This window comes from Cariama cristata, unplaced genomic scaffold, assembly GCF_000690535.1.
Source record: "Cariama cristata isolate BGI_N322 unplaced genomic scaffold, ASM69053v1 scaffold2512, whole genome shotgun sequence".
NCBI lineage: Eukaryota > Metazoa > Chordata > Aves > Cariamiformes > Cariamidae > Cariama > Cariama cristata.
Window position 1 is genome coordinate 93243 of NW_009604392.1, and position 19211 is coordinate 112453.

The 19211-nt window shown below is 43.0% G+C and overlaps 1 protein-coding gene across 1 annotated transcript in view; it reads left to right on the plus strand.

The window, feature by feature from the left end:
• PKHD1 (polycystic kidney and hepatic disease 1 (autosomal recessive)) overlaps nucleotides 1-19211 on the plus strand; it is a gene marked incomplete at its 3' end in the record, with an annotated part of 174336 nt that overhangs the window by 36911 nt on the left and 118214 nt on the right. Inside the window, exons 27-33 of the mRNA XM_009695590.1 lie at nucleotides 58-188; nucleotides 886-1021; nucleotides 4612-4804; nucleotides 6249-6316; nucleotides 8933-10534; nucleotides 10694-10837; nucleotides 18591-18804. Coding sequence (XP_009693892.1) covers nucleotides 58-188; nucleotides 886-1021; nucleotides 4612-4804; nucleotides 6249-6316; nucleotides 8933-10534; nucleotides 10694-10837; nucleotides 18591-18804 — 2488 coding nt within the window. The remainder of the gene's footprint in view (nucleotides 1-57; nucleotides 189-885; nucleotides 1022-4611; nucleotides 4805-6248; nucleotides 6317-8932; nucleotides 10535-10693; nucleotides 10838-18590; nucleotides 18805-19211) is intronic.

Consider the following 19211-nt stretch of genomic DNA (forward strand, 5'->3'; position numbering starts at 1 on the left):
CCTTTGCATATAAAAATATTCTGTATCTTGAGTGTAATGGAACAATTGGTTTTGTAGGAGGATTGAGAGTGGCTCTCAGAGGGACCAATCTGGAAGGAGTAAACTTGGTGTTGTTTGGGTCTCAGCCTTGCCCAATTTTGGAGGATGACAGAAATTCAACAAGAATTGAATGTAAAGTTCCCTCTCGGGTAAGAAAACACATTTTTGGGAACAGTCAGCAGCCTACAGGCCTTTCTGTGTTTTCCTGGCCTGAGCTACACTAGGGGAAGGGCAAACAGTAGCCTATCAGCCAAGTCTTGGCTGTGGGACAATTTACCATGGACTCTACCTACAGTTTAGACTGGTCTAATTAACAATAGATTGATAGGTGATTTATGAAAACCGGTGAAACACCAAAAAAATCCAGATTACAACATCATTAGATAAAACTCACACAAAAAAACCTGGGGCTTTGAACTCCAGCAAAATCTTCTACATTACATCCAGATCTGCTTTGGACATTACCTGTGCGTTGTGCAAAAGCATGCCTAGAGATTGTTAGCAGCAGTGCTCTTTGCTGCATGGCAAAATGATACCCAGGATGATACTAATAGATTAAACATAGAGATAACTGTCTATGCCTATGACTTACCACTGTTTAATTTACTGATATGAATACAGCAAATGAAAATCTGCATAGTCTGGGATTGTTTAAAGATTTCTAACTCTCCATAGATGTCTCTTAAATGTGTACAGTTATGTTGACTTTAGAGTCTGGTGTATACACAAATTTCATCAGTGCCATGTGCCTGACTTATTAAGTAGGGGAGATGCAGGGATACAGAGGATAACTTTTCTTTATTGATGCGTTCTTACCCCTAATATTTTCTTCATTTCTGTTTCTAGGGGACAGAAGATGCTGCTGTCCTCATAACACTAATTTCTGGGTACCAATCAACAACAGTAACCAACTTGTTTCAATATGATCCTTCCTTGAACCCTGCTGTTGTATCACTGAGCAGAAACAGAAGTGGCATAGCAGGTGAAAAAGCTGCAGACACGTATTGGGCATTGTCTGTAGAAGTGTTATTGCTGATGGTGGTGGGGAAGGGGGAATTTAGGTCTATGAAGTCTGGTGATCCGACACTGGTTTTTTTGTTGTTTTCTTTTAACTTTTAGTCCCCGTGTTTCTTGTTAGTCCTGATCAGTCCTGGTTGTTTTATGTTGGTTTTACTCTAGCATACATGAGATAATAAGTTGCTTGCCCCAGGCCAGTACAGATGATGTCCACAGGATGTCAGGCATGGTATAGTGCTCCTTTTGTGTCACATTTCTCTAACTCTGAAATTACACAACCCATTTGTTCTTGGTAACAGGTTCAGCCATGACAAGAGAAATGAGCTCTAGAGAGTGTCCTTCTCCGGATCCCAAAGGGTTGATCATAAAGCTCATCATGTGCATTTTGGGTTGCTGAAAGCAGAAGAGAGGCAACACTTGTCTTCCTAGTTCCCATTTCCAAGCCAAACTGTTTTGTCCAGTTTGACCTTGTGATACATTACTTTAGAATATGAATGTAGACTTCATGGGCTTTGTAGAGCAAAATCCTAAGTAGATCTCATGGAATGTTTAGCATTCCTGTCTTTGAAAGTTTCTGTTTGGGGTTGGGTTTTTCACTCATTTCTCTTCTTTTTTTTTTCCACAAGGTTTTGGTTGGGCATTGGGAATAGAGGGCATTAATGGTGAATGGTGCCCACTTACAGAAAACTCTTTTAGGAAGAGGATTTACCACATTTTTGGGTGGCAACCAGACACCAGATTCTTAGTATCTGAGAGACAGAGAAAGAAAGAGAGGAAGACGACAGATATATTCCTGCTTTCCTACCCACCCCACTCTCATTATTCCAAGGATTCACTGGATCCATGATTCCAATCATCTGATTTTATTTTTCTCTCTTTTTGCAGCCTCTCCAGTGCACACCTTAAAGTATCTCCCTCCAGCTCAGCAATTTGGCTGGACTTGGTGGGGATGCAATGAGTTAGATGACTGCCAGTGATGAAATGCACTTCTTGCTACACGTCTGGCATTTCTATTCCTTTCCCCAAATGCCCTTGTCATTTTCTATTACTCCAGAATGCATAAATAAGAGAAAACGTCCTTTATCATCTGAATATTATTCAGATACCATAGCATCAAGGGGAGATTTTTCTAGCCGTGGGCAGGCCAGGTGCAAGAAATTCCTTGATGTTATAGTGTCTCGTCAATGGTGGTGTGGCTGAGTTCAATCTCCTATTCAGAACCTCCACAGCTTTGTCTTTTAATATAATTTTCCTCCTATATAATAAAAAGAATAAATAAATTAAACTGATACCTTCCAGGCACCTAGGATTAAGCTGACAATTGACCAAGAGTCCAAAGAATTCACGCTATTAATATATTCAACTTCTCAGGCTTTCAAACTTGACTCTTTGCTCATGCAGAATTGAAAAGTACTGGCTTCAAGACCTGGTTAGAGGAACTGGTAGATGAGGGGAGTTTTGTACAGGCTGTCCTGTTTCATGGAAGGCAAAAACTAGTCCAAAGTTGAGGATGCAGAGCTGAATGGTAACAGTTGACCATGCCTGCTGTGGAGGTGATGCTAAAGGCAAGTGACCCTGGCCTCTGCTTGGGAGACAAAATTGGTACTCAGATCTGAATCTCTAGTAAGGATACATCAACCTATAAAAGCTAATTTTGATTAAGACAAGAGGAGAGAGTAAAGCAGATGAGCTGCTCCTGACTACCTCCCTGTGTGGCTGGGATAACAGTGCCACACGCTCAATGAAGAGGAGGAATGGACAAAAATGAAGCTGTTCTGTGACAGCTGATCTTCACCAGATGTTCTGGAGTTACTCTGTGGGTAGACAAGTGTTTTGGACTGGCCAACTCAGGGGGATGGTAAAGAAATATTTGCACCTTTTGCTTGATTAATTTAGGAAAGAGACTTAAGTAACATAGTGGTCTATGACAGCAGGGAGTTAGATTTGAAGAGCCCTTCTCATCCTGTGTATTCCTGCTTCTGTGCGAATGAACCCACATCCTTCAGGGGAGACAGGAGGAGGAGACTCCCATCCTAAACACGTCTCTGTCTGTGCTTGTTGTTTAAATGTCGTGCATAGTGAGTGAAGAGAAATAGATGGTTCTGTGGTGGGATTCACCACAGCTCTTTTGTGCCTTCCTTACAAATAAGATGAATCATGCCATAAAGGCTCTGTGTCTCTTCACTGACTGCAGATATGGCTATTTGAGTGAAAGTGCCTTTATTTGGACTGATACATACCAACCCAATTTTTAAAGATATTTCAGGAGGCATTTCTTCTCTACTGCCCTTGTCTTTTTCTATTACTGCACTATGCACAAATAAAGGAAAGTAACCTCTACCATCTAAATATAATTTGGCTCACATCAGAGCTTAAATGGGAGAGGGGCATATTTCCTGAAAACAAGGCTCTTTGGAGCTGTGCTTGTTTTGGCTGGGATAGAGTTAATTTTCTACATTGTAGCTGATATGGGGCTGTGTTTCACATTTGTGCTGAAACTAGTGTTGATAATTCAGGGATGTTTTCGCTATTGCTGAGCAGGGCTCACACAGAGTCAAGGCCTTTTCTGCTCCTCACCCCACTCCTCCAGGGAGTGGGCTGGGGGGTGCACAAGGAGTTGGGAGGGGACACCGCTGGGACAGCTGACCCCAGTGACCAAAGGGATGTTGCATACGATATGATGTCATGCTCAGCATATAAAGCTGGGGGAGGAAGAAGGAAGTGGGCAACGTTTGGAGTGATGGCGTGATGGCGTTTGACTTCCCAAGTAACTGTTACACGTGATGGAGCCCTGCTTTTCTGGAGATGACTGAACGCCTGCCTGCGGATTGGAAGCAGTGAATTAATTCCTTATTTTCCTTTGGTTGTGTGCACGGCTTTTGCTTTGCCTATTCAATTGGCTTTGTTTCAACCCACAAGTTTTCTCACTTTTACCCTTCTGATTCTTTCCCCATCTTGCTGAAGGGGATTGAGCAAACGGCTGTGTGGTGCTTCATTGCTGGCTGGCGGTAAACCACAACAGGAGCGTATGTGGGCATCTGGCTTTAGATACCCAAGGAAATTTTCATTTAGCTGTGGAAGGCTCCTGTTACAGTTAGCTCCACAGTGCTGAAAAATGCTGTCTGGATCATTTGTCAGGGATATATGAAAAATCCTAGAACTCCTCAGCTCCAGCTTGTGAGCTTTAGAAAGACTGGATTTGGCTCTAATCAGTTGCAGATATTTATAGGATAGATGTTTATGCTAAAGGAGCATGGATCCTATCCTGAGTGTGTACCAGCCGGCTGAGAGTGGCCATAGGTGGTCATAGCCAAGTTCACTGTGCTAACGTCTCAAAACAACCCTGGTAGCTGACGACCTTATCAGGGTCAAACAAGGGACGAGTGGGATACAGAACCACTTTGGTCTTCTAGTTTTTGTTTTGGGCTGACGGACATGACTGGACCTGTTCTAGCATGATAGGACTCCATGCTCTTCCTCGGGCAAAGGTTACATGCGGTAAAATAACTCTTGCCAGAAACACTGAAATAATTTCATGCATTCTCCTCTCTGCAGGGGGTCAGGAGATTCAGATTGGAATATCCCAGTTCGCCAGCTATCGAGGGTCAGATATCAAGGTTCAAATTGGGAGCTCATTGGCACAGATCCGGGTGCAGACGGACCATGGTGTTAATGTGATGCTTCCAGCCTTGGCTGAAGGATGGTACAATGTTTCTGTCATCATCAATGACATTGCTGTCACAAACAGGTACGTGAACATGTGTACTTTCCTTAAGATATAAATTTGATTCTCCATCCTATTTGGTATTTTAGGGTTAATCTGAAAAGAAAGGTAAGAGTCTTCACAAATTCTGTACCTAACAGTGAAATCTGCAGTGTGGTATAAAAATATGAATAATTATCAAGGCACTTATTGATCTGTGGAACTCAAGTCAGCAAACTGCTAATGCTAGTCAATTAAGTCCCCTTGGATCAGTAGGAGGCAGAAGAGAAACATTTTAGAAAAAACGGTTGATTTGATGAAAAATGCATATTCAGGCAATCAAAGGTATTCATAGATTCAGGTCAAATGCAGATAAATCCTGCTGTAGGAAAACAACACAAGAAAAGAAACACTTTTCATGAGAAAAACAAAAGATAGTTTGAAAAATAAAAAAGTGCTTTCTTTGGAGAATTTTTAAATGATGCTATTTCTGTCTTTTAAGGTGACACTTCAAGTTCATGTCTAGATAAATGTAGTATAAATGAATTAAAATGTGGGGGGAAACTGACCTGAAAGTGCGATGCAACAGCGTGTTCACAAGCAACACACTTTTGCTTCTCAGCCACACAGCTCTCATCCATGGCAACTGCTAGGAATGATCCTACAACAATAGTACTGGGGAGAAGAGAGCTGCTTTTATTGCTCACAAGCCACCCTAACCTGCTTCTTGCATTAATGAACTTCAGAAGGAGAAAGCCTGTGGTCAGTGGGATGACACACAGAGATTCATCCCATCTGATACTGGAGTGTTAGCAGCAGCATCAGTTTGTCTCAAGGGACAGAGAGTGGAAGGAGATGGGTCATCGCAGGAGACAACTCTGATCTCTGGTGGGCTGGATTGCAGGCTTGGGAAGGTCTACTTCTCTAATGTGTCTTTTTAGGGTCGGGGATGTTTTTGAAAGGAGGATGATGAGGAGGAAAAATAGATGTAGGTGGGACAGAAGCAGAGCCATAACCTTATCTAAGTGGGCTTCAGGAGGTTATGTCTGGGTTTCCTCTTGCTGCAGTTACCTCTGCTGTCTGGTGGGAGGGTGTAAGGAGGGAAGGCAGCTCGAATGTCTCTTCAAGGCACTTGCATCTCCTGTCTGTGGCCATAGCTACAGTGGGATCTGTTTGGCAAAAAAAGCCTCCTCATTCTTACTTCTTTTGGTGGGTAATTCAGTTGCACCTCATGGACTAAATTTGGCCCAGAGGCTGCCACTTGATAAGACAGTGTTCATAATAGATGTAGCTCAAATCACATGGAAAAATTTGGAATGTGGGGTGGTCTTATCAATGTGGCATTGAGCAAGGGGAATATGCCAGATGGATGTTTGGCCTTCCAACCTAGAAGGAGATGTAAGAAAGAGTAGCACTGCAACAGGAGGGAAAAAAAATTATATATATATAAAAAAACCAAACGACTTTCTATGTTGCTTGTGTTTTGCAGGGTTGAGCCGTTAATCCAGTACCTCTCAGAGATCTTCAGCATAGAGCCGTGTTGTGGCTCCTTTCTGGGTAAACAGCATCGGTACATCTGCAGCCACTTAGGGAGGTTAAAGGGATCAAGGGCACAGTTTTCCTGCAGGAATGGAAAGGGCATCCCATTTCACATCAGTTTAAATGAGGGTGTTTTAAATGTGTGACCCTTTATTATGCAGACATCAACTGGCAGACAGCAGCAGTCTGGAAAAGTGGCATTGCAGTGAACATCCCTCAATCTGGTTGGCTGGCTCAGGGCTCCCTGTGCTTTGAATTTGATTTCCCCAAGTGTTTGCTCATGTATTCTTGCATGTTCCCATCGGGAAAACAAAGTACGCCCACACCTGACTCATCTGTGCTGTTTCTTTCAGTCATTACGCCTCCATCTTTCAAGGCTTTCTATGTGAAAGTTAGGTGGAAAGCAGGGTATGATTGTGGTTTGAAGTAAACAATAATTTCAAGTGATCCCTAAAGGGGACATTTGTTTTTGTTAAACTGAAAAGACAAAACCCCTACCTTTTTCAATGTTAATTCTAATCAAAAGTGAAATATTTATTAATCTTGTTCCAAGCTTTTAAATATTGGAAATAATTTAAGTGTGTTTCAGAGCAAAACGTCACTGAATTAAAAAGAAAAGTTTTACTTCAAATCTTAAAAAGCAGATCTGGAGTGGTTGATTTATTTTGTCATTTGGCTGGGTGTGGGGGAGAGTTGAATCCCTGTAGTAAATTTTACATAAGCCCTTAGAAATGCTTTTCTAGAAGACAGAGAAATTCTTGTGATGCAACCTCAGGTCCTCCACAGATTGCTCTCTGAGGCTCACAACACATTTAAAGATACAAAAACTCAGAGGCTTTGTGGTATGTGATTAGTTCGATAGTTTGTGAAGTGCCCAAGCCTTGAAAGATGAGAGCGTGGATAGAGCTTGGAGAGAAAAGCCTATCAGTTTTGAAGATTAAGCTATACTAAGAAAAAAAAAAATTATTTCCCCTTCTTTTCATGTTTAAGGGTAAATTGAAATTTAAGGAAGAACTGATTAACTCTTTGGCTGTAGCTTTATGAATAGCTTAAGTTGGCTTAGAATCTCATCGGTACAAAAACCACCAGTCCTTCCTCCCCCTATCTCTGGTCTTTTGTTGTCTCTTGTGTGGCCATCTGGATTAAGGATTTGAGCTCACTCGAAAGGAACCCCAATATAAAACAATTTATTTTTGAGCCAGATCATGGGAAAAGGAAGGGCATGGGCTTCATGGACTGAAGCAAGGCAGGGCACTGGGAGTACCAGTACTGCAAACTAAAGGACAATGAAGAGAGGCTTCAGCTGGGCTCTAGACTTGGAAGCATGGGATTAGGCTGGGAATACTGGAGGATTTGCATTCTTATGATTATCACTTCCTAAAATCCAGACTGCTCCTTCTTCAGTGCTGCCCTTATTCTCAGCACCGTGGGAGACAGCGCAGAGACCGCTGCTTTGCGATGTTATATAAATCCAGATATCAGGATTCACACTTATTCCAGATAATTAACACCTACTTTCAGTGACAAGGGTGGTAGCAGAGACTCCCAAGGCTCCCTCTCCTGTCAATGTGGAGAGGAAGACTCCACTGCCATGCTGTAGAGCAACTGTACTGGATCAGACCAAAGGTAGCCTGTCTCCCAGAGTCACCCAAATGTAGAATGACTTAGGAAGATTATATGAGTGGAGCAGTGAATGATGATACTTGTCTACAACAGTCTTCCAGCTTCTAACACTAGACACAAGAACAGCCTCATCTGGAGGTCATAACTTCGTGTCTAACTCTTCCTGAATTACTCTTCCATTTGAATGACCCTATCATTTCACACCAAGAGTCTATTTACCCATTTGCTGTCATCTTCTGTGGTCTTAAGTAGATACTCAGGATTAAAAACATCCATGCAACCACAGGGGAAAGCAGGACAGCCTGCCTTCCTCCAGCCCATGCATGGAGAGCCCTGGTCAGAGTTGCTTTTGATAGTGGTGGGAAACTGCTTTTCTCCTCCTCTTGATGTTCTACCCATCTTATATGGTACAGACTGGGAGCATATAAATAGGGGAGGGCTTGAAGCTGGAAGCATTCATCAATGTATTAGCTTTTCTGGTCAGTGAACTCCTCAGGGGCAAGTGACCATCAGTGCATGGCAAATCTGGCACTCTGCCTGAGTGGCCAGGCAGAACTGAAGGTTGAAGGAAGGTCTGTGGCTTTTTGTCTGAAAGTAGTCATACTGCATCCTGCTTCCCTATATGCAGCAGGGCTAAACCATCCCTGCCATCTCCCCACCTGCCTGTACAGACAGTCTCATTTCCTGAAGAGTTCAGTCTCTCTTTATTCTCAGGGATTCTCTCACAGCAGCTTCCTCCACTTCTGTGGTGGCTTTCTACAGTCATTTACTGCCACAAAGGTCGCTGGTTATCTCATACTTCGTCCACATAGGATTATCCTAATACATGACTGCTAATATCTCTAGCTGTCATGTTCCAAAAAAAATGATTTAATTTCTTCTTCCATTCAGCCTGGCTAAGACTGTCTGCCATTCTTATCAGCTTTATCATGGTTTGTGATAATTCACAGACAGTCATTAATTCCTTTTCGACATATAAAGTCCTTCTTCCTTGTTTTGTTTTGCTCCTAGGTGGAACACTGCTCACAATCTCTGGGGTGGGCTTTAGCCAAAATCCTGCCCTGGTTTCTGTTTCAATGAACAGGCAAACCTGTACGGTTATGCGCTTGGCAGAAGAGACAGTTTGGTGCCTGACCCCACCAGCTGCTAATTTGTCTAATGAAGATTCAGAAGACATCTCTGTCAGGGTAAACGTTGTCATCAGCGGTAGGTCACTTCAACATGCTCTTTTTGCCAAAAGGACCACCACCTTTAATTACCAAAGAGATTTGACTCCTCTGGTTACTGTTGTTGAAATGGAAATCACATATAGCAGCCTGCTTTTGAGCATCCAAGGGATAAACATCACTGGATCTGTGGCCAAGCTTGGACATAGTGAGTGTGAACTTGAGTTTCAACGTGGCAACACGTCTGCAATGTTTTATCAGTGCTCTTTGCCACTGAACAGCCTGGAACCTGGGACTTTCCCCATCCGGGTTATCCAGAGGCAGCTAGGATATGCTCGTGTGACAGCAAGGCTGCAGGCCCTTACAATAACTCCACGGATAACCTCCATATTCCCATCACAAGGATCAATCTGTGGAGGGATGTTACTCACTATATCTGGCATTGCTTTAAAATCCAGGAGGAATTTGGTACAGATCAGCCTGGAGAGTAATTATTCCTGTGAGATCCAGAACTCTGATAACGATGCCATTAGTTGTATTGTCCTTCCAGGGGCTCATCAGTGGCTGGCTGAGGCATCTTGGGCTCTTAATGTCACAGTGACTGTCAATGGGATCAGCAGTGTCTGCCTCGGAGACTGTACACTCCACCTCCATGAGCAGTGGACCCCCCTTGTAGATTTGGTGACCTGGGAGGCCAATGGAACATTCACCTATGTGATGATCAAAGGACAGAAGTTGGGATGGCCAAGTGATAGCCCCATGGTACATGTGGATAACCAGACTGTCTGCAAGGTAACTTTCTGGAACGAGACCAGCATCAAGTGCCGGACAGATTGCATTGCCCCAGGGGAGCACAACATTTCCATATCCAACAGGAAAAGTGGGCAGGCTTGCTTCAGAAAGGCACCCAGTGTTCTCACCATCCTGCCTCAGGTGTACCAGTTTTATCCACGAAACTTCAGTACCAATGGTGGAGGCTTGCTCACCTTAGCAGGCTCAGCACTGAAAGGAAAGAGAATGACTTCTGTTCTCATTGATTATCAACCTTGCCTCATTCTCAGTATCACCTGTGTAGCTATCCAGTGCACAGTGCCTCCAGGTAATGGGACTAGGACTTTGAGTCTAAAAGTAGATGGCATCTCCTATTACCTTGGAAGAATAAGTTACAATAAGGAGTTTGCCCCAGCTTTCCTTTCACTTGTTGCAACTGGTCCCCTTTTAACGGTGACAATATCACGAGTCACAGAGATGGACACCATCTATGTATTTGTTGGAGACTTTGCTTGTAGTGGTGTCACCATCACTCACTCTACTTTGCACTGCTCAGCTCCGCTGCTCCCTGTTGGTGAGTACCCTGTGCAGGGCCTGGATGTCCCCAGGGGCTGGGCTTCCTCCAACCTGACGTTCACCTCTCCGCTGATGGTGACAGCTGTGCATCGCAACTGGGGTAAGTCATGAAGGCTTGTTGCAGCTTCTCCATGGGGTGCAGTGTGAGGGACTGTGGTGACTTTATTTTTTTACATGAAAACAAATAATACAAATTTAAAAAATACCTTTGTTGACTGTCAGGCTCTGTCTTAAACCCTATTTTCTGTCCTTTTCCAAGGTGGCTTGCATGGAGGAGCAGTCTACCTGCATGGAACTGGGTTTTCCCCAGAGAAAACTTTGGTCACAGTCTGTGGCACCAACTGTGGACTGTTCGGCAACATGACGATGACTGACCTGAGCTGCCTTGCCCCACGCTTACATGGTCAGCTAAGACACAAAACCTGGCATTGTGTTAAAAATATCCCCTAAAAACCTATCTTGACTTAAAAGTGGGGGGTCCCAGTGTATCTCATCCCAGGGGAACAGAGCAGCAGCAGCCCTGAAGAAAAGAGAGAAGCCAACATAACATTGACTTCTGGTTTTTGAGCTCAGTCCAAAGACAATTGCTGTTAGGGGGAGTTTTTGTGTCAATGGCCATGGGCTTGGACTAGATCCACCGTGCGCCTGTGGTCACACATGTTTTGTGAGTGTGTAAGAGATGCACATATCAGCGGTTTCTTGTGGCAGATTTTCATTGGGAAAACCATCTCATGTAAAATGTGCGTGAGGGCTGAAGGGTTGGGTACCCAAGTGCTTCTTGGCCATCATGACTGTCTTAGTGAGTTGAACTCCCTTAAATGCCTTTTCTTCTGTGGCTCCATATACTTTGTGTTTTGACTGCGTGGTGGGACAGCTTTACTGGGGTAGGGGGGTGGGAGGAAAAGGGTAAATGACTGGGAGGATGGACAAATGATGTACTATGACCAGTTCATACCTGTGGAAAGCTGGAGGTGAGAACTTTAATTCCTTGAGAGGACGATGGGATCATCCCACGACCAGAGCATCCTCCTTAATTGGAGAGAGGCAGCAGGGGATGATGCCATGATCCCTAGCTCTCTGAGAGAGATAACCCTGCCTCAATTTTGGAGGAAACTCTTTGAAATGGGCATTTGCTGGAACAAGACATGTTTCCTCCCTCTCCTACTGGCAGCACAGAATTAGGGTCCTAAAATCTGCAAAAGGCAGGATTTAAGACTTTTTAATCTCACCCTGAGACATATGCCATTCCCCAAACGCTAAGCACAAAGCTTAGTGTGCTGCAGCATTGCAACACTTCAGCCCCTTCACAGCTTTGATGCTAGGAGAACATCCTGAGTTCTACAGAAATATCTGCTGTTCTGTAGCCATCCAGAGATACATCAGCCAGGTGACCAAAGATCCATGGCCTCTTATCATTTGTGGACCTGGAAGAAAGGTGGTAGTGAGAGTGTCCATCAGGGTAAATTGCCAGGGTTTTGCTTAAAGATGTGTGGAATCTCTGTCCTCTGAAATAGTCAGAAGTTCACTAGATTAGTTGCTGAGAAGCCAGTCCAATGTGAAACTTAACATTCTTTTGAGCAAGGGTTAGGATGAGAAGCATGCAGGGGTCCTTTTCAGCCTCATGCTGAGAAACTTGTGTGAAACTGAGAAACAGTGTGAAACTTAACATTCTTTTGAGCAAGGGTTAGGATGAGAAGCATGCAGGGGTCCTTTTCAGCCTCACTTATTCCAAAATTACAGATTTATTTTTGTTATTTTGAATGGTTCCTTTCCTGATCCATGAGAAATTCTAAGAAAAATGGGGAGAGGGGAAAAAAAAAAAGGGGCTTTAAAACCCAATCACAAGCACTCAAAAAGAAACACCAAGAGGTCCTAAGGGCTAGATTTTCTTTGTTTTAAACAAGATCCAGGTACAGTCCATGAAACTATTTATTATTATTTTTTAAACAAGAAAAAAGACATAGTGATGGAGTGCTGGAGAAAAAATCAGAGCACAAAACAGGGAAGTCTGGTTATTATAGGAAGAACAGAAGAATAAAATGTGATCAAATTGATCCAAACTGTGAAAATTTTCACAGCTGTGTTCAAAATTCACTGAGTGACGGGCAGCAGAGGGAGCTTGGGAAAAAAAAAAACATCTTGCAGGCAGGACCACAATGCTTATTACTGGCACTAGATGTCAGCAAGTGAATGCTGATTGCTGCCCGCTTGCTGGTTGTGTTTCTGAGAGAAGATGCAAAGGATGCGTTACCTCCCTAACCAAGGGGACATGGGCACTATCGCTTTGGGGCCAGTTACAAGACACTCCATCTCTCCCCCGCTGTGGATTTTGCAGTGCGCAGCCTGGCAAATCTCACCAGTCAAGTTAGAAAAAAAATTTCTTTGTCAATGGAGTATTTACAGGAAAATATTTTCCTGTATTAAAAAAAAAAAAAAAATAATTAAAAAAATCCTTCAGAGGCTGCTTAGGTCTGTGTTTGCCAGGCTGTTTGTACTCCCTGAGACAAGTCATATTCAGCCTGTGCACATTTACTTGTAGCATCAGTGAATCTGTATATAGAGCAAGATGTTTTCCACACAGCATTCCTCCTAATATTTAAGGGATTACACCCCCACACACACTATTTAAGGCATGAGTGGATTTATTAAGTGCAGTTAGTCCAGGCTCACCTCGTGGTTTACATGCTGCTGTTTGCCCGGGGAAATTTACCACTTGGCACTCACACATCCAGTGCTCAGACCTTTCTTTCACAGCCTCGTCCACGTGGGAGAGGTGGTAAAGTGACTTTGGGGATGCAGGACAGTGAGCCGTGAAGGAGATGGGAGGGATAGATCTGTGGTGCCCCAGGGCCCTCGCAGTGCAGAGGCTGGTGTGGTCGGGTTGGACGGTTGTCTGACATTTCCCCGTGCTGTTCGTGGACTGGGTGATGAGAAGTGAAGAGTTCAAGCTGCATTTCTCCTGCTACAGCACTCTGTGAAGCAGAAACACCTCCCCTCCGGCTCTGCGGGATGTCAGGTGGCAGATTGCTGCCCTGGGGTTTCAACGCTAGGTCATGTTGTGTCTGGCCTGCTTAAGATTAGAGATGTTCACATGGGAATCCCCAACCAGTCCATCTAGCTTACCCGTGTGATCAAATCCGTAGGGCAAGGCTCTGTAGGTAGGCAATGTGACTTCTTTCCCATTTAACAGGCAGTTTTCTAAGACACGAGGAATTGCCGGTCTCAGCAGGCTCCATCCATAAGCCTGCCCCACTGGGTCTTCCTTAGGAACGGGTGTTGAGCAGGGTTGCAGCAAGGTTTTGGTTTGATCATTGATAAGAGCTGGGCAGATTAAGTACTGAAACTGTGCTCAATGCAGAGTACAAAGCATAGGAACACAAGCTCAGACGCTTTTATGGAAACTGTTGTTTGTTGCAAGTCACAGAAAAATCAAATCAGAACAGAGCTAAAATTTGAATTTCACCCTTAAAGCTTAAGAAAACAACAAAACTCAATTAAATTAACAAAACCACACTCCCTTCAAGGAAAAACAAAACCAAAACAAAAAAAAAATCCAAACTAACCCACAAGTCTTTAAAGCTCTGGTAAAGAGACAACTGGCTTGATCCCGAGAGTTCTCCCCTTCTCTTGTTTTTGCTTTGTTACTCGTGTCGCAGCACTGTTGATGAGTGCAAATACAGCTGTGGATTCTGTTCAGCTCAGGTTAAATTTACAGAACATGTGGTTAATGTCTGTGGGATTGAATTGTGCTGCTGTGAAAGATGGAAAGTTTGGCAGGAAGCTTGAGGCAGGTAAGAAAATAACTGAATTATTAGGTGATATTGGGGTAGGTACCATATATAAATTTTGCAGTAAGCCAGTGCCTGAGATTGTATGTTTGACATTAGGGTGAGGGTAAGGAAGGCACTTTTAAAAGGAGGTGAACTGATAAGAAGATCCATCAGGGAAAAAGCTGAGTCTGATTTGCCTGGTTGCATCAGAGTGCTTGGAATAACGGGTCTGGCTTTTAGGGCTTTGATGTAACAGCTCTTGGGATCTTTGTTAGCAAGTCCTGGACCTACCGTTAGCCAGACTACATTGGTAAAAGCAGATGTTTAGGGAAGAGGATTTAGGTTAAAGGCTAGAAATGAAATGAGGCTGATTTAAAAGGAGGATAGACATGGATTGGTGGAGCTCTTCATATGGGGCAACAGGAGAAAGAGGAACGAGTTTTGGTTGCAGCAATGCAGATATACCAAGGAGATGCACCAAGCTATGAACAAGGGGGACTATAGCAGGGAAATGGGGTGATTTGTATCAGTAAATGCAGGAGATATGAAGAGGACATGTTGTGGCAAATGAGCCCTCAGCAAAAGCCAGGGCCTCTGGTGTTTATTGTGGAAATCAAACCAAAGGATCCAAATGGTCCCTTCTGTCTTTCAAATTGAGAAATGAAATTAAGAAAGAGGAAAGAAAAAATGCATATTGATTACACACCACGAATGTTCTGACAGTGACATCTATCAGGCAGTGGAATAGATGCTTGCAAAGTCATCTCTTGGGACTTCTGAAACTCAGCTGTGCAAAATGAATGTCTCCTAGGGAGCAATTCTTCACAGGCAGAGGTTGGACTTGACCTTAACAGGTCTCTTTTTTTTTTTTTTTTGTTCACCTTTGTTTTCTCTGCCAAATACGTGTTAATACTGTGCTCTGCAGTCCATTTGCGTGTGGTGGATAACTGGGGATGTGCGGTTTGGCACTGGGGCTCCTTGGGCAGTTGTTCAAGCAATCTGCAGCTGCCCTTGGAACTCCTGTAGGTTTTAGCCTCATCACATGTCCGGCAGTGGTTATTAATCGGTGACCCAGAAGAAAGCCCTTGTGCTGAGCATCCCGGGATCCTGGCTTAAGCCAGAGTATCCCTCAAAGACAGGGTTGGGGGCAGTCAGTCCCTAACCCATTACCAACATGCAGAGATTTGGCTGCCATTGTGTCTGATCTCAAAAAAGAAGCCGTAATGGAATGAATGCATTAATCTCAGTGATGGGATTGTATTACATGTGATTAGCAGGTTTTCTCTTTATAGGGAATATAAAGAATAGAGAAGTTTTATTCTGGGATTTGAACACTAACCGATTATGCAGGGAGAAGAATTGTGTCCCAGAATGGACAGACTATCCTTTTAGGACATATTAAGTGTGTTGCAGTCTTTAGTTGGTATTTTTTGTTACTGCGGTGGCAGGAGATAACAGCACCAATAATAGCAAGGGATATTTGTGTTTGAAGGTCACAGGAAGGGGGATGAAAAAACAAGACTTCTTGCTAACTGAGAAAAGTATTAAATCCTCTGGGAGCAGGGGAATAGGAGGACCGCAGAGATCCTCAAAGAAGGAACGAGAATTGGACATCTCCTTGAGGAGTGATATCTCCATCAGATGGACAGGAGCAGTAGGGTGTGGAGACGAGATCACTCCCTCCTTCTACCTGAGAAGGAGAAAGCAGTCCTAGGTTTGATTCTGAGGTGTATAGATGAAGTAGGGTTTTCTTTTCCGATCTCTTTACAACCCTTTGTAACCATGCTTTCTAGTCTGGATTTTATAAATTAATACCTTCATTTGCCTCATTTAATTTTAAAATGATTTCAGCAGTTGGCAGGATGAGAGGCCTTGTGTTCCTACAGACATGATAACATTGAGATGAGGACACTGGAGGATGTCAGAAGTGACCATTTTCCATGTAACGTTTCAGGGGTATCCAAAGCGTGACAAGCTGTTCTTCCGCTGAGCTCTAAAGGCTGTGCAGGAGATGTCTTCTTGTGGCCTATGTTAGCCAGGCAAGTTCTTTGACAGCAACAAGGTAACTAGGGAAATATTCATATCCTGAGATTCTCTGGGTCATTTCTAACATTCATCCTAAGATAGGGTTCAGGTGGTTTTCTACCCAGGAAGACTCTGCCATATTCTTTTCAAGACTACAAAAGAAAACGAAAGCCTCTTTTCATTAGCTCAGCAACCTGTTGTATTTTCTTAAACTGTGGAATTTAATCTTCCTTTGACCACCCACCTTCAGAGGGTGGTCAAACACTGGAACAGCCTTCCTAGAGAGGCGGCCCATGCCCCAAGCCTGTCAGTGTTTGAGGCATTTGGACAATGCCCTTAATAATATGCTTTAACCTTTGGTCAGCCCTGAACTGGTCAGGCAGTCGGACTAGATAGTTATGGTAGGTCCCTTCCAACTGAAAACATTCTATTCTATTAGTGTGATAGTGTTGCTCTAGTTAGTTATTAATCTAAAGTAGCTGTATGTTCTCCATTACCAAATCTGAGCTTATCACAGCCTTTTGTGTCACTAGTGAAATAGAATAGTAAAGCAGAAGGAGCTGTTATACCCTATTACAAAGGGGCAACAAATTCTTATGTCCACAGGAAAGTTGTGGGTTTATGGAGGAAGGAAAGGACAGTGCCATCGCTGTTTGGAAGTCCTTTATCTTTGCTCATTTTGAGAAGTTCTCAGCCTCTCACTGGGTGAAAAAAAGCATACACGCCATGTCTTTTGGAGAAATTCCTGTAATGAATTTGTTCTGCTGCAAGTTGTTGCAAACGCAAGTTCTTTGTAGTATTTAGTCCTCTTGGATGGTATTCATTTGCCAAAATACAGATATCTAGTGACACTTAAAATGCACTTGGAATGGCAGCCTGGCCTCAAGGAAGACATAAGACTTCTGTGGAAACTATAGAACACCTGAGGTGGCTCTAGACATAGTTTCTGGACAATAAAAGCAAAATATAGGCATGGTGCCATCATTCCTTTAGGTTCCTCTGTCTATTACTTGTCTTTCTCATGTTTATATGTAGGTCTTCAAGGCAGGGATTGTATTTGCCTCTTTTTAAATGGATGCCGAGCAAAAGAATTGTCACGGGATTTGGGGAGCAAAGAGATTAAGCGTATTGCAAAATGTGTGCAGTAATGATGTGGGTAACTTTTTTCTTATTGTAAATCCAGAGAAGAAAAATACAGAAAAATTGTGAACTCTCTCTCTGAAGTTTAAAACAGATGAAATGCTAGGTTTTAATATTTCAAAAAACACCTGAAACATTAAAGAGTTATAAACTTTTCAAAAATAACCCATATGAAATAATAATTTTCAGCAAAAAGCACTAAATATTTTAAGATAGGAAATATAGCATTTTCATATTTTTACCATTTCAAAATCCATTTTCAGAATTGCTTAGGAACTAAGACATTCATTGAGGCTGACACTTTCCCAGCAAACTGAAACTTAAAAAAGCAAACAAAAAAATCCTTTATTGATAAATTCCCATTGATTGCATTCCTAATACTCGAGGAACACTCTTGGATACTACAGTGCAGACTGTAATACTGTCCACAGACATTTTCAGGAGTTCATTACAACTGTTTGCTTAGTTCAGGATTAATGAAAATTCTCCAAAAGTCTTTACATGTTCAGGGTTTTGAGAGAAACAGTTTTGAGCTCTGTCATGGCTTAATGCTTAAAGAATTCCTTTTTTAAATTATTAAAAGCAAATACTTCAACGGAGCTGAACTTCGGTGACAACTCATATTTTTTTTTAGCACTTTTGTCTGGGTTTAGAATAAGAAAACCTAATTTCTGTTCACACCACTTGTTCCTTAAATACACCTCAAAGCAAAGCAGCTGCTCCCGTTAGACTTCCTACCAGATCCAGGGAGTCAAACTTGGACCAAATCTCTAGTCACACTCAGGTACAACGCAAATTGGGAGATCACAGTTCACAGAAGTTCCCCAGAAGCCCTCAAATCTGTGGCAATGCTTTCATGAAACCCATTTCTGGATTTCAAGGTTGTGATAGATGTTAAGTTATCACATCAGCCTGGTAAAAGATTTGTGCTTTATGCCTGACCTGTAAACCATGGTCTATCTTTCCCAGAAGAAAACTCCATGGTCATATTTAATGACCATTAATCATCTCCTTCTGGACGGAGCAATTTGATCTCAAAGACCATCCTGATAATGCACAAAGAAGGTTATATACTTCACAAAGAAAAAGGATGCATGAAAAGGGAGGTTGGGACATGCACATCAGGAATCCACAATGGCAACTGTCGGTAGCTAAAACATGCTTAATATCAGTGGTGTGTAGGCTGCTTTGGGTTATTTTTTAACTCTCTTGTCTTTGCAGCTTCTTTGGCCATTCTCTGTGGCCTGACACATTCTTCCGTCGACTGCCGAGAAGACAGAGCCACCTTCATTGAATGTGATGTCCAAGTCACGGTGGGTTCCCATCACCAAAGAGAATCTGTGTCTTACTTGTACGTCTGTGAGGACAGACCACCACAGTGGCACCAGAGGGACATCAACCCGCCCCAGAGGTATTTTGCTGGACTCTTTGCCAGGTTAGTGCTGCTTCTCTCCAACAGCTGAGTGGGCCCATCCATGAGTAACATCCCCCAGAAGGTATTCCATCTTTTGCAGAATTTACCCCTGCCAAATGATGGAATGAAGGAGCAAATTTCTCATTCTTAGGTTGATGCCAACAAAGCAATTTAGCCTTGAGACCACTAGAGAGCTCCGCTGGGTTGTGAAATTCGTTCCTTATTGCTATCAAAGCATCTCTAGTCCCCAGTCCTTCCCTTACATCTTTTTAAGTGTTTGAGAGACATCAGAAAATCCATCTTGTAAACAGCCTGCTTTGTTCCTTCTTAGGTTTTAATATTTATCTTCTGATCCAAAGCAACATCTGGTGGATGCCAATGGGGAAAAAGATTAGGCATTATGAAAAGCAGGTTGTTTTTTTCTCTCC